Genomic DNA, 24,481 nt, shown 5'->3' with positions numbered 1-24,481 from the left:
TCATTTCAATAAATATTCATTGAGTGTTATGAGGTGATGTCAAGAGTTTCAGAGCTGTAGATTGGTTCTCCCACCAGTTAGCTGTTTCACCTTTGGCAGCTTCCTTAAACCATTTCTGTTCTTCTTTAAAACTGGAATTATAATATCTGCCCCACATGATTGCTTGAGAATTAAATAACTTAAATAGTAAGTAGTCAATAAGTGTTAGTTATTATGATCTTGAGTAGATTACACGTTGGACATTATGCTATACGTTGGGGACAAAAGATGTATATACCTCTTCCATCAAGGTACTCATGATCTAGATGGGAAAGTATACAAAAAATCAAATAATCTTAATACCATGCAATAGCAACAGAATGACATGTTATATGTTAGAAATAAATGTAAGGCTATAATATTCTCAGATATGAAATTTAGATAGGTTGGCTCCTGTGTAGAGGATTGGAGGAATTGAATCACAAGCAAGACTAGTAAGGAAGCCACAATAATCCAGGCAAACTCTAGGCAGCACAGCAATACAGGCTGAACTGGAGGATGGCAGTGTAGAAAGCATTCTTGCCATGCCTAGAATCATGAGCTCCCTGAAAGGAACTTTCTTCCATGGCTTAGAAGATAACAAACTTTAATCATCTTGCATCTTTACCTTAATTATTTAGGGGATGCTAAGGAACCCTGTTTATGATTCTCAGGCACCATTTTACAGAGAAAACTCAGGCTCAGAAAGCAAAGTCACTATTGCATTATTAACAGGGGCACTATTCACAGTGTAGTCTATGAAAATGGCACCCTCTACAACCCAACAAATATGAATGATGGCTCCTGGAGTTGTGCACTACAGCAGCCCTGCTGGAGAGATTATAGCATGGCAGGTAGTGGAACTGATTTCTATCTAAAAACCTGTCCTTTTCCCACTATACCATACTATCTCTTACCATGGTATCTTATTTCTGAGTATGTAGCATACTTAGGATTAAACAATGAATTACAACAAAGAAACAAATCAAACACAACCCACATATGAGTTTTTCACGAGAACCTGGTAGGCTTATTAAAATGAATTTAATGAAATCCTGTAAGTACTACTTAACAAATTAAGGTTCTTGATGTATTCTTAAACTATTACTTAATGGAAAAATAATGACAAAACAAATATAAAACAAACTTACTTTGGGCTTCCCTAAAGCAGATAAATAAGGAGCTTTACAAAAAACTCAATGGACAAACCACAAAAATTAGACCATGAATCAATTTTCTGCAGACATTTCTTGAATTATCCCAAAATTGTAAGGCCAATTTCCCCAGAAAATTATTCTACAATTGTTATCTTGGCAAAAAATACCCAACCTTAGTAAAAAGCACATACTTAGCAACTACTTCTTTATATACAAAATATTATTTAATTCATATTTCTGCCAAGAACACTACAACTTACAAAAGTTTTATCCATACTCTTACTCTAACCCTATGCCCACCCACTTGGAAGGTAGGACCATTTGAGGATTTGAGAATCTCAATATGCTCTGTCCAGGAAAGGGGAAGGTATTAAAATACAGGACAAAAACTACTGGCTCGTTGTACACAAGAGAGGCCAGCCATTAAGAGCTGTCAACAGGATAAAAGGGAGTACTGACCAGAAATCCTCTGGATGAAAGCTAAAATGTGATGAAAGGGAAAACAGCATATACACAAAGCGTTAAGGGTACTGATGAAAATAAAGATATCTCTGAACAGATGATAAAAATCCCTTCCTTCAGAATTTTCAGAAATGAGTTTCACAGAACTGCAAAAGCAGAAGAAACTTTAGATTTAGAAATATCTCATCTGACTGATGATGAATTTCAGAGTAGTTAGATGACTTGTGCAAGGTCACATAATTAATGCAGAGTCTGGACTAGAATGCAACTCTCCTGACTTCCAGATGGTGCTTTTTTCATTCGCTATACTGCCTATCTCTTACCTGTCCCTAACCACTTGAAGTGGTTCCCCTAACTCTCTGCTCTACATGCTCTACAATGTGCTCCTTCCTGACAGAAGAACAGAATTCTGGACTATGTAGACCATGTGGAGCTACTGATCTACCAAGGGATGAGATATTACTTCAAACAGTGACTGCACTAAAATTCATTTGAGGGTGGGGAGTAGAGGGAAAATACAAAAGGAGAAAATTCTGTATACAACAATAAGAGAAGCACAAGAGGAAATAATCTCCTCTTTTGTAGTGTTATAACTGTTATTTTATTTTGTTATTAAGTCCAAATATTATATAAAACATAACAGAAAAAAATGAACAAGTTCATAAAATAAATTGAGGCGTCTGGATGAAAAAAACGTAAGAGCTTTGCCTTCATGTCTATAGAGCTCTCAATATGTTGCTGGTCTTACACTTTAGATATCAAATAAAGACATCTAGCTTGAAACAAAAGTTGGTATGCTACAAGGTTAAGCAGTAGTTAGTTCAATGATGGGCCATGAAATGACAGAATTTCTAAAATCTTATCCTTAAATATTGGCTATAATAAATTCTGATATAGCAAAATGCAAGCTTTTATCAGACAGCAAGAGGGAAATGAGTGAATGAATGCAACTTACCTCCAAGTCCTCTGAAAGGAGGTGAAAAATAAATACTGTTTTACCAGTACTCCCCCCAAAGCATTACTCTAAGCATGCAGGAGGGTGCTGTGAGCAGCTACAATAGTAAGATCCAAACCAGAGGTAGGTTCAAGGCCAAGAGTAGGAGAGTGGTTGAAGAAATCCTCCTGGGGCCAGTACCATTTCACAGAATGCCCGTTTATGCTGGGGGATGTCTGGCCTATTTTCTTCTGATTCCAAAGGACATTCCCAATTTCAACCTTGCTGAAAAGGAGGCATTTTTGCACCTGCTATTAAGAACAGCTAGGATATAGGATAAGGCTGGCATAAAATTATTGAGCAAGCACATGCTAACTATTCCAATTTGAAATCTACCAAAGTGTAAAACCAAGGGGAAATAAAAAGTTGAAGACGAAGCTATTATTCCTCAAGATGAGAACAAAATCTTACAAAAAGAGGGATTAGGCACTCATTTAACTCTATACGGAGAACATCCTTCTCTAGTGAGGTGGAAGATGAGGAACAGCATTACTAAAGGTTGACCAGGTCATGTGGAGACCGAAAGGAGAGGGAAAAAGGCATTTAGGAAGAAAGCTAGTAAAAGAAATTCTTCTGGGTCTGACTAGGTAAGTGAATCTAAGGCAACCACACCAAAGATATGCTACCCATTACTCCAGCATGAAGCTGGTGGCAAAATATCTCAAGACATTTTAAACCCAGAGAAATGTTAAGAAAAATGATAGTTAACCAAGCAAATTAAAACCAAACTCCCAATAGTAAAATCTCTTTAGATCTGAAGTCCAAGATACTCATTTTTTATTAATTCTATGCATTACTAGGAAAAAAAAAAGGAACAAATGTAAAGATTTGTTTTATTTCTATGGAAGGAAGGAGGATAAATAGAACTGTTTTCCAATTTGTTCTCTACTGTATACACACATACCTACACGCATACATACACACATACATACACCAAAAATACCCCCCTCCCCCCAAAACACAAGAATCAAAAAGCAAAACACCCTTAAACTGTACCAATACTTCATATTTTGACCAAAAGAACAGATCCTGGGAGGAAGTGCAAAATGCAAAATCAAATGACTGAAAAATGCTGAACAAACAGCATTATTAATATACAAAATATTTATATTACTGAACTAGTAACAGATGTTGTTCTCTGTGTCTGTAAAACTTTGGAACCACATAGCTGATTTGTTAAATCTAGTCCATGCCAGCTTCCAAAAACCAGAAAAGATTTTAATTAGCTTCATTCTTTGATGCCTCATCAAAATTTTCTACGAGATCTGAAAAAAAAGTAAAGGAGTCAAAGAACACAAGAAAAAAGGAAAAAAGATAAATGGAACTCCTAACTTTTAACCCCAATAAGAACAAAATTGTTGCAACTAGAATCAGCCTGAAAATGTACAGGACAATAGGCAGAAAAGAACTGGTGGCATTTTACTAATAGTAATTTATCTGCTTAAAACTGTAATCCTAAGGAAATGTTCATCTCTTTTTTTGTTTATGCAAACTACTAAGGTGAAGAACATTTTCATATGTCAATTATAGTTCCCACAGAAATAACAATAACTATGCAAATTTATAATCACAGTGATTTCAATTTAATAAATGCAGGCAGCAGAGCTTTGTGTGACAATTCCTAATTCTAAATTCTAAATGGGAGGGAGGGGGCTTTTATTCTTTTCCATTAGATCCCATCCACATCATTGTGAATCAATTTAAATTCACCAGCTCACAATCATCAAAAACCTGAAAGTCATCTAGGCAATGAATGAAATGAGATAAGCAGGCTGCTAAAAATCTTAAGACTAAAGAAATGTCACTTACCTGGAACATCATCATCCTCCTCATCAATGTCTTCTTGTTTTGGTGCTTTGCTATCCAAGACTACAAAAAATTTATTTTAATACTAGTCATTGAGAACAAAGACCTTTACAGAACACGTGTAATGTTTATCCCTTTTTCCTGTCTAAATCTCATATGGTTGCTCAGAAAAGCTAAATACTGTCAATCTAAAATGCCAGTCATATTTTTTTGCTTATCATTAAAACCAATAATACAACTTTAACTTAATTAGATATATACTAAATGTAGCTGGCACTTTCAATGTACAGCAAAGATAAAATTTATATGCAAAATAATAATTCAGATAAGTCTGAATAAAAAGACATTACAGTAAACTTACAGTGGCCATATTCTCCAACTAAAAAATTAATATTCAAAATTTTTCAATTTCTTTTGGTATAAGAAAGTATCTAGCTATGTAGCATGGGCACTGAAATACAAGACTGATTTTTAGGTGTAACAAGACACATTTGAAACCAACACTATCTTGGAAATCCACATCTATAGTGCAATCAACAATATTTAACGAAAATATAGTTATCTGATAATATTATTTTCTGGTTATCATCAATTAAAAGTAAATATGAAATTAACTTTAAAAATGTGGCTTCCAGTGGTGGCTGGTTAGCTCAGCTGGTTAGAGAACAGCTTTATAGGCATGAGTTCCAAGTGCATTTGAACATGATGTGCAAATTATAGAATAATAAGATGCCAAAGAGGCCAACAGGCTCCTAGTTGGCACACTGAAAGAAGGGGGTGTGCAGGATGGCACAGCAGAGGGTGGGTACTACACCGCAGGTGGCTTGAGAAGCTTTGCCACCCCAAAACAGGTGAAACTCCCCCAAGGAAATGACTGCCCCTTCCCCATGGTGGCTTCCCCCAAAAAAAAAAAAAAAAAAATGTGGCCTGCAGATCCTGGCATTTTCCTTTTAGGTAATTACCTCTCAACTTACTATATTACTAACTGAATATTCTATATGCCACACTACATAATTATTAGAAACATACTCAAAATTTTATGAAACATGCAAGTGACTTTATAGAAAAAGTAAAATAATTATATACAGGAAAATCCAATTTAAGATGGGACACCTTTTAAATTCTTAGGTTCTTTAATTAAGGTGGGGAGAGAAAGAGGAACTAAATTGAAATACCTACCTTGCCGTGGGAACTGTTCGGCTAACTTCCTAAGGCTTGTTAAGCTGTCAGCACCAAGCTGACTTAATATTCCAGGAAGCATTTCTGTGATTGGTTTGGCTTCTGCATGACCAGTAATTGCAAAGGTATTAGCAGAGAGGGAAGCTTGGACTTTGGGATTGTTGAAATGAATAACTGTCCCATCATCTTTAATCATGTTGACCTGTATCATCACAAAAGAAAAATGTACTTCACATGCTGGGTACTAAAATAATATCTTTTTAAAAAGCAGTTTAGCCAATTCTGTTTTTTTTGTTTTTTTTTTCCTTTTTTGTCTTTTTTCGTGTCCGGCAACGGATCGCAACCCTCAGTGTCGCGCCCATACCGGACCGGGACCAGCAACGGGATCGCAACCCTCGGTGTTGCTCCCACACCTCGCTCAGCCAGTGAGCGGGAACCGGTCTGTATGTGGGATCCGAACCCTCGGCAGGAGCGCCACCGTGCTCTTTTTTCCTTTTTGTCTTTTTTCGTGTCCGGCAACGGATCGCAACCCTCAGTGTCGCGCCCATACCGGACCGGGACCAGCAACGGGATCGCAACCCTCGGTGTTGCTCCCACACCTCGCTCAGCCAGTGAGCGGGAACCGGTCTGTATGTGGGATCCGAACCCTCGGCAGGAGCGCCACCGTGCTCCCAAGCGGCGCACTGTAGCAGTGCGCCACCGGGCCGGCTGCCAATTCTGGTTTTTTATTTGGTAGTTATGCAATTCCACGGTGGTAATTAGCTAAGCAGTGGACATGGATGGAAAAAAGTCCTAGCAATAAAGTAAAATGTGTAGATGGTACAAATTACTAGGGTGGTCAACAAATAGTCATCACAGTATCGAATCTAGATTTTAAATTCAAAGACTTCTAAGAGAAGGATGTTCAGGCCCACATTAAAAAAAAATTGAATTACCAGCCAAGAACTGGCTTCTTAATGAAATTACCCATTCTTACGCAATTTACACTATTAAAACAAAGTTGGTGCAGTTACCATTTGGTGGAGTAGCATCTTACTTAAGGAGACAGGTTATAAAGGAGAAATAGTATATAGTGAAAATAACCACTGAAAATCCATAAAGAACACTCAGAAATTTAATCAATCAGGTTGTTTCACTACTTCGAACACTTAGTAAATTTACAAAAATTTCAACTTGTTATCATCATCATTCTTTGTAGAGGATTTTTGTCAGTTCTAATTCTTAAGTGCACCTTCTCAACTACCTATCCCTGTTAAGAACACAGAAAGTTTCCCACTCACTTGCCTGGCTATCTGAGTATGCTTTATCAATGACTGGGAAACCTTTAAAATCATCCTCACATTCTTTGTATAGCTTATGAACGAGACTGTTTCTGATTTGATTTCATCCACTGCCTGGGACTTACTGAAATGGAAGGTTGAACACATGCTATTTAAAACTGTTATTTTTCTCTCTCACTCATGTACTTTCTCTCTGGGTTTTTTGTTGTTGCTGTTTTTTGTTTTGGTAGAGTTGAATTTGCATAAGATAAATGGGTAAATAATGTGATTCCATTGTGTAGCTGATTCTACTGGATAAGTTTCCTTGGTGGTAACGTGCCTATTATATAAAAAGGTTAGGAGAGTTAACTCTTGGCTACTTTAGAAGCTTTTCATGATCCATCCAAAAACTGCCCTTGTAACAATCAAGCAGAGACGCTGAGTATTCTCCATGGTAAGTGGGAAGTGAGCTTTTCTTCCTGAGAGGTGATCACCACCTCTGACAGCACCAGAAAGGAAGGGGAAGAAAGGGACTTCTAAATTTCAGGCAAGACCTGGAACACAGAGAAAATAAAGGCAAGTCCCTGGAAAATTATAACTAAACCCCACAAATGATTTCCCCAATTTTTTCCCAACAAAAATCACTATTTCAATTCCATACTCTTCCCTCTCTCTGTATTGTACCTAAGGTTCTATTAAGTATTATCCTACACAGTAAGCATTCAATCCAGCTGTTCTAAACAAATGGCATTGTGAATTTATATCAACTTTAGAAAAGATAAATTATATAGTTCTGAATATAATTACAGTTTTGGTAGAAAAGGGAAATGTTAAAGTAACTGAAAATCTGGGAGAAGAAGGGCTTCAGGAGGTGACAGTGGATGTGAAATGAGATGTTCCCCTTGATCTATCCTAGAATCACATAATTTTAGTATGGGGAAAGAGTAAAGATATGGTAGGACTATATTTTTCAAATCAAGACCAAATCACATGATTTAATAAAGGATTTCTACAATATTTCCAGGTGCACAGTCTCAAATATTGGAATTTGATTTATACACATTAAAGTCACAGAGATTCAAAATAAATATTGTTCAAAAAAATTCAGGCTATATATTTGTTGATATTAGGGGTCTTCCAGTTCAAATCTTTTATGTTAAAGAAATAAATACTTAAGACAATGGGGGCCGGCCTGTGGCTCACTCGGGAGAGTGCGGTGCTGATAACACCAAGGCTATGGGTTCGGATCCCATATAGGGATGGCCGGTTGCTCACTGGGTGAGCGTGGTGCTGACAACACCAAGTCAAGGGTTAAGATCCCCTTACCGGTCATCTTTAAAAAAAAAAAAAAAACAAAAACTTAAGACAAGAGCTCTCGGTTAAGCAATATACCAAGGACAAATAGCTGGTTAAGTGCAAACCAAGGACTTGAATGGCCGGTTTGCTCACTGGGTGAGCGTGGTGCTGACAACACCAAGTCAAGGGTTAAGATCCCCTTACCGGTCATCTTTAAAAAAAAAAAAAAAACAAAAACTTAAGACAAGAGCTCTCGGTTAAGCAATATACCAAGGACAAATAGCTGGTTAAGTGCAAACCAAGGACTTGAACTTGGGTTTCTCAATTTGCAATTTAGTTTCTTTCCTACTATACTCTGTCATTCTCATGCTTAAAATGTTTATTTGCCTGTAAAAATTCAATTCCACAGCCCCATGAAAAGCTGCCAGAGAATCATCTATCTCAGAACATAGGCCAAATGGAGAATACAAAAGAAAAATAGCATAGATATATGGATAATATATACCTTACTGGCTACAAAATAAGAGGTTAACATGGGGCCAAAACCAATAAATGGATTCATGAATTTTCCTTCTGTTCAAGTTTCTCTTCCAAAAGCTAAACGTTAAGTCACATTTTATGAGTATATCTTGATGTAGGTCTTTCTAGTTTGAAATACGTTGTTTGAGTATAATGTAAGAAGCAAGATGAACTCCATCTCAGATTGTGAAACAGAAATAAATTTATTCATGATTATTTTTAAATGGAGTGGTATAAATACTGTAGGTTCATGAACAGAAAGGTCCAGAAAGGAACGGAGAATTTAGTTAATTTTAGAAAACAGAGAATGAAATACTAGAAGTTAAAAAGGCCAGAATATTTTATTTCTATCTTACATTCCTCCCTTTGCACTGAGCAAATGACATGGTTATATAAGACTCCTGAGCACAAGCTATTAGAAACTATCAAAGGATGAATTGTTTGGCTGAGCAAGATCAGTTAGACACCTCCCCCACCCTTTTAGGTAAAAGAAGGGATAAGGAACTTGTTAAATTCACAAAGCAAACTATATGCATTTCATGTGGAGACTTTATTTCTTCCAGTGATTTTATGGTGTTTGGTTTATGTCACACAATCTATACACAGTATAAGAACAAGGAGCAGACAAGTAAACAAAGACTATTAAACTAGTTAATATACCAGCACTTAGGTCCCTTTTCACCTTACATTGTCTTTATGTGAAAATGGTTTTTTCCACTTAAACATAGCTGAAGATTAAGGATGCTACTTCAACTATGGAGGAGGAGGCATTTTAAGACCCCAGTCCAAAACACAGGATGCTCTCACTCTTATTTTTTGCTATGACAATACTGACGTGTCTTGTAGTTGGCAGTCCTCACACCTAGTGCATTTACACATGCTGTATTTACTGTTTAGAAAAATCATTTCCTGCTTCTCCAACTTGAAAATTCTCATTTATCCAAGACTCAGGTTAGATGCCTATTGCTCTGTGAAAACTTAAGGTGGTTTATGCATCTACTGCATTTTCGTGGGCGTTGCTATTACATAGAATTGTCTTGTAGTATAATAATTGTGTTTGCAAATCTTTGACCTTACTAGAAGATGAACTCCTTGAGATCAGAGACCGTGCTTTATTAGACATAGTACTCCTCCAAGTATCTACTACACAATAATCACTCAAATCTGCTGAATGAATGAATACCTCCTATACAGCTATTCTAAAATCATGGATGCTGTGAGACTTCAACTCCCCAAATACTAGATGAAGGGTCACATCAAGGTTTAGAAATAGCACCACTAGTTCCCATAATGAAGATATCCAGAACCCCCTGCACTGTATCTTTGGCCTGACTTTTCCTATAGTTCTGATCTTTCAGAATCTGCCCAACTTGCCACACAGAATTCAGGCTCATTTTAAGTCATTCTTGGCAACTGCTGGGTGGCTCCATTATACTGCTATCAAATACCTTAATAACCCCTGCCTTGGCTGGCCTCTGAGTAGAGCACATTATTATTATTAGTCACAGCAGCCTTCTATCTGGTCAATCTGATGCTCACCTCATTCCTACACAGGAGTAATAGTTTTATGGCTACAGGAGGCAAACAAAGTTATACTTGACTCCAAAACTCTTGCTAATAACTGCCCTCTCAGCTCAGAGAGGTGGTTTAAATTCTATGTGATTTTTTTTGTATCCAAGTCCCCACTAGGCAAGTTGGCTATAGTTCTGGGAATTAACAGTTGTCTTAAAATCAAGTTTTACTGTCACTCCTTCTTATATGTAATGGCATTTAAATGGTTATCAGGAAATTCGTCTTTTTCCTATAACTTAAAGGGGCGAAATAATAGATACTTCAAGAATAAGGTATATAAGCATCTAGGGTTTTGTAAAGCTGAGGGATGTCAAATTTTGAGGATTATGGGCTTTGCACACACTCTCAGAAGTTAGTGTCCCTCACATTCAATTCCTCTAGCTCAGCATCTGCTTATTTCTAAAGGCTAGTATGAAGCATAACTATTATTGTGGATAGGAGCTAAAGCTTACAGCTGTCAGACTATCACATGCTGGGATCATTTTCTCTTATTCTCTGGTGGCAAGAGTCATGAGATAGGGATTCTCTACATCTATGCTGTAGGAAGTGTGAACTGCCATACTCTTTCTGAAAAGCAATTTGGCAATATGGATGAAGAGTTGGAAAAAATCATGCCCTTTCAGCCAGTAAACTGTACTTTCAAGAATCTATCTGAAAGAAATCAGAGATGAAGGTAAATATTTATGTATAGAAAGTTCGACATGTGATTCTTTTATTATCAAAACATTATAATATATAATAAATAATAAAGAAATGTTAAATGATGGTATGTTTGAGCCAAGCACAAAAATACATATTATATGATTCTACTTATATGAAATATCTAGAATAGGCAAATCCATAGAGTAGAAAGTACATTAGAGGTTTCCAGGGGATGGGGGAGAAGGGACTAAGGAGTTATTATTATTATTATTATTTTTTATTTTTCCTTTTTGTCTTTTTTCGTGTCCGGCAACGGATCACAACCCTCAGTGTCGCGCCCGGACCGGGACCGGCAACGGGATCACAACCCTTGGCGTTGCCTCCACACCTCGCCCAGCCAGTGAGCGGGAACCGGTTTGTATGTGGGATCCGAACCCTCGGCGGGAGCGCCACCGCACTCCCAAGCGGCGCACTGTAGCAGTGCGCCACCGGGCCGGCCCAGGAGTTATTATTTAATGGGTACAAAGTTTCAGTTGGGGAAGGTGAAAAAGTTCTGGAGATGAATAGTAGTGATGGTTGCACAACACTGTGATATAATTAGTGCCACAGAACTGTATGCTTAAAAACTGTTAAAATGGCAGATTTTGTGTTATAAATATTTTCCCACAGTAAAAAACAAAACAAAAAACAAAAGAACAGGACCTTAAGAGAGAAAGTAAGGATGCTGTAAATGACAAGGTGAATGGGACATAGTGTTTTCCTTTTACTCTCCAGTACTGAGAGCTCTCCATCTATCAGCACCTGAGGCTCTAGCTGGAGGAAGAAGGAACTTCCTGGAAGAGTCAACCAATAACTTTAGGTCCTCCTTCTTCACAACTGGTTCAGGAAAAATAAGAACCAGGCAGAGGAAAATATAAACAGTAAAACATTTATGCATAGAATTTCAGAATTTACATTCTTGGCCCTAAGCATTCTCTTGAGCCCCAGCTCCCTATGGCTAACTTTTTGCAGAACAATTCCACCTAGAATAATCTCTTAAATTTAACAGGCCCCAAACAAACTCACTATGGTGAGTCAGCATGCTATAGTATATAAACAATATATAAACATCATCCCTGCTGTCAAGACTCTTACAGTCCACTGATAACAGACGACTTGATTAATAAGTAACCATTATATACCACAAAATGAGATGGCAATAATAAATGTATTATAGCAGAGCAACTTAAGCTAAAGGCAATGAAAGTACAGAGAAAAAGTTGGTTAATTAGGCCTGAAAAGATAGGGAAGGTTTCACAGAAGCAGAATTTTACCTTAATTAAGAGAGAAATTATCCTCTGAATATAAAAGTGAAACTCTAAAGCAACTTGAACAACTAGGGCATTTGAATCAGAGTGCTTCTTAGTGACATTTCTTACCAACTAAATCTGGTTAAAGCATTTGTTCCTGAGAAATGGAACAGACCCTATTGTTGATAGATTCGTGTTATCAAGGGAAGAAAGGTGACGGCATGGTTACTATATTCAACTAGATTGCCAAATAAGAAGCACTTTCTTTTTTTTTTTCTTTTTAAAAAAAGATGACCGGTAAGGGGATCTCAACCCTTGGCTTGGTGTTGTCAGCACCACGCTCAGCCAGTGAGCAAACCGGCCATCCCTATATAGGATCCGAACCCGTGGCCTTGGTGTTATCAGCACCGCACTCTACCAAGTGAGCCACGGGCTGGCCTAAGAAGCACTTTCAAATATCTTCAAATGTCACAAAACAAAACATTTTCAGAAATTTTGTTCTAGATTATACTTTGCAAGTATGCCTAAGAATCCCTTCCAAAAACCTGGTTATTTCCTTGGCCTTCGTATGAAACAGTCTCTGACACTCCTCTACCCCTTACTTTTTGACAGCTTTGGATTTCTCTTTTTTTTGATAATTAATTATTTTTATTGAAACAACTGATTGTACATAGCAGGGTACAGCGTTGAATGTCAATACCTATGTACAATATATGACACTTAAATCGGGATAGTTAGTACATTCAACTTTACATAATGTAATCATTTTTTGTGGCCCTTTACCAATTTATCACTAACCTCCCGCCCTTCCCCACCCCTGGTGGCCTCAGTTCTTCTCTCATTTTGAAAGTTCAATTAATTATTGTGATTGTTGTATCCTTCCTTCCTTCCTTCCTTTTTAGCTCCCACTTATGAGTGAGGACATGTGGTATTTCTCTGTCTTTGGTAACATGTAAAAATAAAAAATCCTATAATTTATTTCACCAAATCAATAAACTAATGAGTACATAAAAGACCAGGGAAGCTTGTCTTAATCCAGTCTTTCATTTTTTAAAGTTTCTGAAAAGGATAGAAATTAAGCTTTGGAAGGGAAAAACTATCACTAACACTAACAGCCTATAAAGTAAGACTAGAACTTTACTTGACAAAAGTGCATTCAATAAATTTTTGAAACTCCCCACTGATCTGCCTGTTTCCCACTCCCCAAACTCCTACTTGTTTGATGCTTTGAAGGTCTAAGCACAAAAAACACTGTAATATTTTTGTTTTGCAACAACGGCAATGGTATCTTTTTTCAAGCTTTTATCTGCTTTTCTTAAACTGCCAAAAAAAGAAAAATAGTATATTCCTGAGTTCTGCACTTTATTCCTGAGTTTCTGCACAAGGTTAAAACAGCACGAAGTAAAAATTTAAAAAATTTAATTAATGTTTCTTCTAAGACAAATACATATTTTCATATCTTAGTGTTTCTGAAAACAATACACATGTTTTCAAGTGCACATTTAATGCAATAGTATGTGAGCAAGCCAGGTTATACATGGTATACCAGATGTTACTAAAAAAAAAAAAATTTGTATCTGCAAAGGGTTATATAAAGTACAGATATCTTGGTTCTCAAAAAATCAAATTTAGCAATAGGGAAAGAAGGAAAAAAGTAAAACTCTTCTCCATCTTAAGTTCAAATATTCAGAAATTTTATTGTTGCTACCTTGTATTGTTAATTACTTTATATGTATTTTCCCTGTACAACTAGTCTGTGAGGGTTGGAAGACAAGGTACACAGGGGTGGGGGGAGGGCAAGGAAGCACTGAAACTGTATACATGCCTATTATGTACCATTAATTCACTATGTGATGTTTTGGGAGCTATGACTCCTCAAAAAGTTAGAATTGCAGTGGCAATACCAACAAAAAAGAATTCACACTACAGTTTAATAAGTGCTATATTACAAGGGGTTTTCAAAAAGTTCGTGGAGGGCTGGCCAGTTAGCTTAGCTGGTTAACAGCGTGGCCATGTAACACCAAGGTCAAGGGTTGGGTTCCCTGTACTGGCCAGCTACCCAAAAAAATTTATGGAAAGATTCATATAACCTTTTAGTTCCATTTTTCCATGAACTTTTTGAAGTACCCTCATACAGGGCATTGTGGAGGCACATAGGAACGGCACCTAACCCCCATCTATACAAATGTTATATGGGTGCTACCAGGAAGGATTCTGAGAGGAAATAACACCTACATTAAGACCTGAAAAAGGAGAAACAGCTATGTCCTTGGAAATACTGATGGAGATTTCTTTTACCTCTAATGGTGTAAATGATGAATTCTGCATGGTAGGCACTCAATAATACAGGATATAAAGCAAGTATACCTCTTACTTTCCCTTTTTTTGAAGGGGGTTTGGGGGGAAGAGGGGCAGGAGGGGAGCAAAAGGCCAGGAGTGAAATCTAAGAAAGTATAACTGAAAAGACCAAAAGCAGGATAAATTAATGAATAGTATGAACTCTGGTTTTTTGTTTTTTTTTTAAAACCAGTAAGGGGATCTTAACCCTTGACTTGGTGTTGTCAGCACCACACTCTCCAAAGTGAGCAAACCAGCCATCCCTATATGGGATCCGAACCCACGGCCTTGGTGTTATCAGCACCACACTCTCCCGAGTGAGCCACGAGCCAGCCCTGAACTCTGGTTTTGACACACTTCAGTTCAAAACTGGAATTCCAGCACTTATTGGCTATGTGATCTTGGATAGGTACATAACTCTCTAAGCCTCAGCTCTTTCATGTGTAACCAACAACCAGCTCAAAGGGATATTGTGAAGCTGAAATGGGATAATACATATTTATTTGTCTAGTTGTCGAATAAGTTTCCCTACTAGATTGTAAGCTAGAAAGGAAAGACCCATGAATAATGTACCACTGTCTTGTAAGTCACCGGCAAAATGCTTGGCACATGGTAGATGTTCAGTAAGTCTTAACTATCAAATTAAGTACTTTATTATGACAATTTCGATTACTACAATACCATGACTTCAGAACAGCATTACAAGTTTGATTGTATTTTGAAGAGATCAAAGATTACTGACTAACTGGCTTATTTCATTGTAAAACATTCACAAAAGTAATGCTACCCCTCTTCTAAAGGTTTTATTAATTATAAGAGCTATAAACCCTTCCAAATCTGAGCAAAAACAAACATTTAGAAAAACATGCCCTTGTAGATATTACATAGTTAAATCTATACTGCAAGGAAGATGTAATATAACTTTTTCCCTCTCTGTATAGAAGTGTTTCTCAACCAAAGGTGATTCTGCCTCCATGGGACATTTGACAATATCTAGAGACATTTTTGATGATCACAAGTTAGAGGGGGGGTGGTAGGGCTGTTACCAGCATCTAGTGAGTGGAGGCCAGGGATGCTGCTAAACATCCTGCAATACACAGGACAGTTCTCACAACAAAAAATTATCTGCTTTAATATGTCAACAGTGCTGGGGTTGGAGGGCAGAGAAGTTGGAGAGTAAAAAGGCAGGCAAAGATATAAAATTGCATAAACATTTACAAGTAGGTTAGGTTTAACATTATCAGAGTTCATGTCTATTTTAGCAACTTATTCATTTTTACCAAGTTTTGGATTTTTAAAGAGAGGTCTGAAGGGACTTAAGATTTGTTTTTTTTTTTAAAAAAATATCCCAGATTAAGAGGATAATCTCTCCAAAAATTATTTTAGGTTATTGAAAATATGTAAAAGCTTCCAACTGTTCAGAAAAAACTGTGTATGAAATGCTTAATTTCAAGACTTGCAAATGTTCTAATCTTTATCAGAGTAAGAATGCTCAGTCATATCAAGCTAAAAGAAAAAAAGATTGCACGGGGCTTACATTTTCCACTATTTTATCAGTATACTGATTTGGAAAGTACAAAGCAGATTTAAATGATGTGTTAATTTTACTCATTCATATATGCATGGTGGAAGGAACATGTGGCACTTTGCCATTTCACTACCTTTTCTTTGGTACTATGCTATTTATTAGTTATCCACATTAATTCTAATTCATGTTTTATAGCAGATGTGCATTAATAATCTATTAAAAACTGTGAGGTGGTACCACACATAGTAATGACATAATTAAATCTAATGTATCGTAGTGAAAATGTAAAAATTGGTTATTATCAGAAATAGAATCATCAAGCAGAGGTGGATCCAGATGGTAACAGATCAAAGTAGTTGATGTTATTATAATTTTTCTTGAGTATCTTTTGGAATAATATCAATATTTGGTCTCATATTTGAGAAAAGTAGTATCATCAAAATTCATAAACTAGTTTAAAAAAATTTAAATAACTTTTGAAAGAGTTCTAATAAGAAGTCTAATCTATGTAAAGCTATTGCTGTAGCCTTTTGGTTGAGGTAATAAAGAGGTTTTGTAGAGTACAAAGTCATCCTTAGAGTAAAAAATGTCTACCTTATTTGAAGAAATCTTGGGGTTTACTTCTATATTATTAAAAAAAAATCTTATTTTTCATTAGAATTCAAGAGAAGTTCCATAATTTTTTCATATATGCAAATGCCATGAGTGTGAAAAGTTTAAGGATTAGAAAGTCCTTAACTTTTTTACTAAAGTCATACAAAAAGCAAATCTAACCACTGCAGTTCTTCAAAGACATCTGAGTGACAATGCCAGAGATTCTTCTAAGCTGATATTTAACATTTGAAAAGTCTAGACAATTATTTGTGCATGTGCTATTTGCCCACATAATTTAACAATTTACAAAGTGATCATACCTCTTCAATACCAGCTATATTATTCACAGCCAGTTTTTTTAGAGAACTCTGAAGTTTTTTGTCATCAGCTGTAGCTGTTCTGTGTACCACCTTCTTCTTTCTGCGAGCCGTACCCTGAAAAATTACCAGACAGAAGTGTTAGCATACCAAGCATCTGGCAACTGCAAATTTTATCATCCTATCAACCACAATAGTCTAACTAAAACCCACAAAAAAACCTGACTAAATAATAATGACTAATAAGACTGCTTAGGGTAGTGATTGTCAGCCTAACCCAGATGTCTGAAGGTCAGTTCTAGCCAGTTCTTGATCTTGTCCAGTATCCAGCCTTAAGCATGTCAACAAATCAGTTTCAAAATACTGTTTGCTAATAAAACATAACTTATAACATCAAGACAATTCAGTGTACTTTATAACAATTTTCAAACATTATACGGAATGCTTTCTTACAGTATCTACCAATCCCTGCCAATATAGTCAAAAGATATCCTGAAACTTTGGGAATTATGACATACTTGAGAATTAAATGCCTACTACGTGAGTGTTCTAGAGTCTGAGAACCCAGGAGTGAAAAAGATCAAGTTCTTACTTCAAGGAGCATATGTTAGAGTAGGAGGGAAAAGTCAATAAATGTGCTAACAAATTAGATCATTTCAAAAGGAGGGATAAGGGCTATAAAATAAAACAAAACAAAACAAGAGTGATAAGAGTGACTGGGTGGGAGCAAAACACTACTTTATTAAAATGTCCAGGGAAGGTGCCTCTGAAGAGGTCATAACATGAGTTGAGGCCCACAACTAGGGAATGAGTGATCCAAGCAAAACAAAACAAGATTGAACTTGTCCTTTCTAGAGAGAATGCAGGCCAGTATGGCAAGAGTGTAGTGAACAATGGGAAAGGAGGAAAATGAAATCAGAAAGATAGGCAAGGGCCAGATCACATAGCCTCGAATGCCATGGGCAGGAGTTGGATTTTATTCTAATTGCAATAGGAAGCCACCGAAAGGTTTTAAGCATGGACATGACTTGCTCTGATTTATTTATGACTAAGGTTGCTGTGTGGAAAATGGACTATCATGAGACCAGTCAGGAGGCTCATATAGTAGTCCTGGCGAGAGATGAGGGTTGTGGAAGTAGAGACGATGAGGTGTCAGATTCTCACAAGAGATGACATGACTTGCTGAAGGATTAGATGTGAGATATGAGGAAAAGAGGAATCTAGAATGATGCTTAGTATTTTGGCCTGATCAAACAGGGTGAAAATTATACTACTTACTGAGATAGAAAACATGCATTTCTAAATTGATACTTTGAAACTCTAAATACATTTTTGCATTTAAAAACTATTTTTTTTTTCCTTTTTGTCTTTTTTCGTGACCGGCAACGGATCGCAACCCTCAGTGTCGCGCCCGTACCGGACCGGGACCGGCAACGGAATCACAACCCTCGGTGTTGCTCCCGCACCTCGCTCAGCCAGTGAGCGGCCGGTCTGTATGTGGGATCCAAACCCTCGGCGGGAGCGCCGCTGCACTCCCAAGTGGCGCACTGTAGCAGTGCACCACCGGGCCGGCCCCTAAAAACTATTTAAAATAAGGGGCCGGCCCGGGGCTGACTTGGGACAGTGTGGTGCTGATAACAACAAGGCCACAGGTTCGGATCCCTATATAGGGATGGCCGGTTAGCTCACTTGGGAGAGCTTGGTGCTGACAATACCAAGTCAAGCGTTAAGATCCTCTTACCGGTCATCTTTAAAAAAAAAAAGAAAAAACTATTTAAAATAGTAGATCAAATTCCTGGACTAATTTAGAAAAATGTAATCTAAAGCAGACCTAAAACACTACCAAAAGCAGCCTAAGTCTTGAGGGCTAAATCTTTCTGAAACCGGTAGGAATAAGGGGAAAGGAATGGTGGTTTCAATCTCTGGGTAGCTCCTGCAGTAGTACTCAGGGAATCAGCCTTATAGAGGAAAGGCAGGGGCTTCAGTCTCAGCAACTCTGATGGGAGTAGAAGAGAGTTCTGGTAGCAGAGACTGTAATGATATCCAGTTGCTGAAGGATGACAGTTTATATAGATGGTCATTTACCTGTGAAGCATTCCTGACCCAGGGATAGCTCAATTGCTTGCTGTATACCACAAATCAAATGATCCTCAGCACCCCAAATTCAACATGTCTAAAAGATGATCAGTCCACCAATCTATTCTTCCTATATTTCCTAAGTTAATATAGCTGGTGGTACCACCATATATGCAGTCTCTAAAACCAGAAATCTGGGTATCACTCCAGACTTTTCTGTATGAGCTTTATCCCCCCATATCCCATCCAGTCATTAAGTCATGTCAAGTCCAATCCCTAAATTTATGTCCCATATACTATAGTAAGAGCCTCTCAATTGTTCTCCTCTATGCCAAACTTCTGTTTCATTCCACTTTCCACATTGCCAGCAGTTACCTTTCTAAAATGGCTGTTATTTCTTTTTTAAAATCCTTCAATAGTTGCTCATGCCAATAGGATAAAATCCCAAGCTCCTTAGTATGGCATGTTAAACTACGACAGAACCCTAAACCACCTGGTCATTTCATTTCCTACTATTCTCTATCCATTATATACTCTAAACTCTAGTTGTGCCAAACTAAAGCAAGCCATTCCATTAAGTACCACGTTATCTCAGCATCCTATGTGCCTTTGCATGTGTGAGAACAATAAGCCCCTTTTACCCTACCTCCCACAAATCCTCTCACCTATCTGCCTAGTGATAAATTCTTGTTTATTCTTTAACCAGCTCAGTGATGACTTCTTTGTCTTTCCTAGGCAAGAGCAACTTGTACTTCATTATAACACTCACTATTCTGTATTGTAATTGTAAGCATGTCTCTCTGTCCAGTTGAGCTGTGTCAAGAGGAGGAGAGCTTGACTTGTTTATCTACTATGTGCCTGGCACACAGTAGGTGCTCAATAAACAGGAGCTAAATGAATGAATGTACCAACCACCACTGATTTGAAATACATAATAGTGATGTGCTGCATAAAGCTTTTCCAGGTATACTCTATTGTTCTTGAATATCCTTAGTTTTTGTATTGGTACATTATATCACACTTGATGCTACAATGTGACTACTGTGGTTACATGAGTGTATTAATATAAATCCAGAATCAGATAACTGTATCACTATGAAAGAAGGAGAAAGTACTAGTCATTTCATCCCTTTTCCCTCTCATGTCCCCATCCCCAGAAGTTGTGGTTATCATCAATGTAAATGACACAGTGGCCTGCTATATAAAGTAGTGTCCTACGTACTCCCTCCCTATGTCTCAGGTAACTACTGTCCTCCCTTTCCCTTTTACAAAGATTGTATTAGGCAGAGGTAAGGACAGAATATTCTCCTTGAGCCTGGGGCCACACCTGAAGGGAATAAAGATTTTTGGTGCTTGGAACTAGGTCTTCCTTAGGCTTTAAAATATATGAGATAAGAAAGTTCATGTTCATATTCACCAACATGGAAGAAAAGGTAGGAACTTGGCAAAAAAACCTAGCAATGAACAAAATGAACAATTAGCTTGAGTATCTCCAGTTAAACCTCTTATAAACCTAACTGCACCAGTCAAGGTAAGGTAACCCTAACATCCGGTATGCCCTGCAGGTGAGTCTAACATATTAATGGCTATCATTTATTAAGCATCTACTCCATGGCAGACACTATGTTAGGTGTTCTGTACATATTTATAAATTTATAAATACTGGCTATTTTATAAATATTACTCTAATGTTTAGAAGCATGTAGGATTATTTCTGTTTTGAAGATGAGAAAATGGAAGCTTAACAAGGTTGGGTAATTTGTTCATGTCATATAATTAGCACATGTTAGGAGTTAGGATTCAAACGAAGGTGGCTATTTCCACTTCACCATCAGAGAGAAAAGTCTCCCTAGTTACCTATTTTAGATCTACACAAGTTATTTTCAAATTGGAATGTGGTTTGATCTTGATTATTGAAAATATTTTAGATTTTCAACTACCACAAATCTAAAATAATAATACTATCTGGTAATCACGCATTCTCCTACCAATTTTTCTTATGCCACACTCACCTTGCCCCCTATCCGGACCTGAGCCTGAAGTTTGGCTAACTTTTCTTGATTCATGCTGTTGGTAAATCTAGGGGGGGAAAAATAGATTTGTTAAAGTCACTGTTTTACCAAAATTTAAAAATTGTTTATGTAAACAGTACCTACTGGCTCACTGAGCTTGTGGTATGCATCAACACCATGATCATATTAATACTGTCTACATGCTTGTTAATAAATATTAAAACTTGTTCCAGTTTCATAAAACAGACACTGTAAAAAAAAAACCAAAATAAAATAATACCATGAGAGAGTTGAATATACAAACAGAAAACAGAATGGAATTCAAAGTCACCTATTTGAAGATCCCTCCCTAAAATATGATTCAGTCTTTTGGCATTCAGTAAAACCTCACCAATTATGAAATCTCTGTAGGCAAACCAGTTTTTCCCCCAGAGATTTTTTTTTACAGCAGAGAGCTGTTACCAAATGTTATTAGTAAAACTTTCAAGTTGATTTTTTCCTCCCAAATCACATTCTGTATTTCTGATAAGCCATAAAGATGACAAAACAAAACAAAAGAACCTGGACAAAGAAGAAATTCAACAATAGGCTGTGTAGCTATCAAGACATGAGGCAGTCATGACCTCCATTCAAGGTCAAATGGTGTGGTAATAAGGGGAAAGAACCAGATCTCCAGACATTTGTCAGTTCTGCAGCACTCTCCAGAGTTCATTCAATACCTTGAACCAATATAGTATGTCATACTTGTCAAGATGTTCTTGCATACAGAGTCAAATGCTTCAATGCATAGTGTGACAAAAACATAATTCTGCTAAATTAATACTAAATATTTGGGGGGGGAAGACTCTTAATAATAAGCTTTTTAAAGCTAATCTTAATTTTGAAGATTCTAAGAACATTATAACGTCATGTATCCTAGTTTGGTCGGTGATATTCCTACTAAGGAAAAAAACATTCTGAAGTTTATAAGGGCCATAACATTTCACACCATATAAACAAAGACAAGACAATTTAAAAGTCTTATTTTACTTATTCTGTGGATGAACAGATCACTACTAAGTTGTGAGGGAGGGAATAAGAAACTAGACTGTTATCAAACCTTTTCTGGCCAATTCTCTAACTCCTGTATAATCATCATTCAGATGAAAAAGATATATATATATATATTTTTTTGGCAGCTGGCCAGTATGGGGATCCACAGATGCAAAAGACATTTTCTTCGTTTAAAAGATAAAAAAAAGAGAGTCAAAGATTATATAATTACTAACCATTCTGTATCGTGACACTATACTTCGGCACTAACCAGGATATATCTCTGCTTTAAGGCTAAATGATTTCTGTTCCCAAATAACACTCAGAATTTATTCCTCACTCTTTGCTCAGCACCATATTACAATGCTCACACAGCTAAAAACACTCTTTCATAAGAGGAAGAATGTTTAGAGTACAAAACAAGAAATTTTAGGTGTGTGCCGATCTCAGCTCTGCCAGAGTCTTAAATTTGCTGATGTAAATCCCAATATCTATACTCAAATATCCACAGAACAGGACCAATATTCACTTTGCTCAAAAGAATGTGGCCATGAGGTGTAGTGAACTAACAAAGAGCCTAAAGAATTTCTTGCAAAAAAGGAGGTAAGTGAAAATATTAGAACTAGACACAGGGTAAACCCTTTGGCACTCTTCTGTATTTTGAAGTAACAATCCCCAAGAGAAGAGATGGAGGTTATTAAGTCAAGACAAAGAGTCCTGACTTGTTTGATAGAAAAGCAAGAACAAAATTAACTCTTTAAAGCAATGTGTATATGAAAGAACAGATTCCATTCCAGGTGATCAGGATAATAGTATTGAGAAATCTTGTTCCCAAGGAATATCTCAGAGAAAAAGCATTTTAGGGAGGTTGGAAGCTCAAAGCAGTAGGGGAGGAAGAAGGGTGGTCGGTCTTTTGTCTATTAGCAAGTTGGGGTGTGTGGAATTCAAGTGGTAAAGAAGTTTGGACTCAGTCTATGAGAAAAGAAATGTCAAACTCAGAATCTGGACTAGACCTCAAAGATCACCTGGTTTAATTCTCTACTATTAATCAATCTTTATTATATCCATCACTCCTCTCTCACAGGTGAGGCCATCTCAAATACCTCCTAGCAGCAGCGGGGTATAAATTACAAACAAAACAATTCACCTTCTTCCCAACTAAATTGATCAGGAAATGAGGGCTTGGAAGAAGTCCCTTCCTAGGCCCAAAAGGGAGAAGTAACTTCCTATAGCCACATGATTAATGAATCCTTCCTTGGGGATCCAAGTATCTTTTATCACTTTCTTCAAGGACTCAAGAAAGAATGTAAATAATGAGGTTAATCAATATTTATTGAGGGCCTACGTTCCAAGCGTTGTGGTAGGCTTTTTCACATACATCACGTTTACACAGAGACAAAAAATAATTTCAACCTTTAGTCCGGACTTTTTATTATGCGGGGTTTCTCTAAGAGAGGCACAGGTTTTGGAATCAGAAGGACTAAGATTCTACCACTTAAGGCTTCGGAAAGGTATTTTATTTCTCTGAACTTGTATTCCCTATGCATAGGAAAGGTATACCACCACATACTTCACAAGGTTGTTTTGAGGGTTAAAGGTTATATTATCAAGCACAGGGTATGGCTCACAGAAGATACTCAATAATTGGTAACTACTGTTACCACTCCCAGGAAGACAGCTATGATAAAGTGCAAGAACGTGGGAACAGAAGTTGAAACCGCCATTCACTAGCTGTGTAACACTGTGCCTGCCGGTCAATCATCAGGCACCAGGTGATGGGGTTATAAAGATGGGCAAGGCAATGTCTCAAAGGGAGGCAGGCTTGTAAACAAATACTGCCATTACAAGGTGAAGGCGCTGCAATAGAGATCAATCCCACGGGCTTGCGGGCGGGGTTGCTAACCTCGGTCTCCCTATCTGTAGACTAGGAGGATCAAACGAGATGACAACAGACATGCAGTATAAAGCTCAAAGCTCACAACACTGTTGTGCATAATGAGTAATCGCACAGAGGAGGGGGGTCCATCCGCCTCCTGGGTCTGGATCTGGGCGGTAACAGCGCGGGCCAGCTCGCCACCACACGGGGCGGTGGTACTGGGGACCTTCCCTCAGGTGCCGACCCCCAGCTGCGCCGCCGGTAACCGACAGGCCAAGCCAGCCGCCTCCGCCCCCACTCGCCGCGCCACGGCGGAAGTGGCAGCCCGAGCGGTTGGCCGATGTCGGAAGAAGAGGGCGGGGGGAGACCGTGCGCAGCGGCCTATGGCCGTGGAGTGGCGGGACCGCCGGGGGTCTCACCTGAAGCAGGGAGGGTCCTCCAACACCAGCACGCGGCAAGAACAAGATGGCTGCCTCAGCCAAGACAGAGAAAGACGACGGCGGCGGCGGGAGCGGG

At 37.7% G+C, this 24,481-nt stretch overlaps 1 protein-coding gene across 1 annotated transcript; it reads right to left on the bottom strand.

Annotated features, from left to right (window-relative positions):
- Positions 1-1,043: 1,043 nt before the first annotated feature.
- BTF3L4 (basic transcription factor 3-like 4) lies at positions 1,044-24,476 on the bottom strand. The gene is made up of 6 exons (XM_008576747.1): positions 24,385-24,476; positions 21,058-21,124; positions 16,973-17,086; positions 5,617-5,818; positions 4,441-4,500; positions 1,044-3,896 (listed from the first exon to the last, which is right to left on the bottom strand). The coding sequence occupies exons 2-6, from the start codon at positions 21,109-21,111 to the stop codon at positions 3,850-3,852; spliced, it is 477 nt and encodes a 158-aa protein (XP_008574969.1). The 5' UTR covers positions 21,112-21,124; positions 24,385-24,476; the 3' UTR covers positions 1,044-3,849.
- Positions 24,477-24,481: the final 5 nt, after the last annotated feature.

Source organism: Galeopterus variegatus, unplaced genomic scaffold, assembly GCF_000696425.1.
Source record: "Galeopterus variegatus unplaced genomic scaffold, G_variegatus-3.0.2 Scaffold6, whole genome shotgun sequence".
Taxonomy (NCBI): Eukaryota; Metazoa; Chordata; class Mammalia; order Dermoptera; family Cynocephalidae; genus Galeopterus; species Galeopterus variegatus.
The sequence above is the reverse complement of the archived record's forward strand: the minus strand, read 5'-3'. Positions and strand labels throughout refer to the sequence as shown.

What these genes read in the sequence shown, in the direction of transcription:
- BTF3L4 (XM_008576747.1), bottom strand. Translation starts at nt 21,111, where the DNA reads ATGAATCAAGAAAAGTTAGCCAAACTTCAGGCTCAGGTCCGGATAGGG. An exon ending in AGGTCCGGATAGGGGGCAAG is followed by an intron (nt 17,087 to 21,057) that starts GTGAGTGTGGCA and finishes GTAATTTTTCAG; the next exon opens with GGTACGGCTCGCAGAAAGAA. An exon ending in GGAGGATGATGATGTTCCAG is followed by an intron (nt 3,897 to 4,440) that starts GTAAGTGACATT and finishes CTTTTTTTTCAG; the next exon opens with ATCTCGTAGAAAATTTTGAT.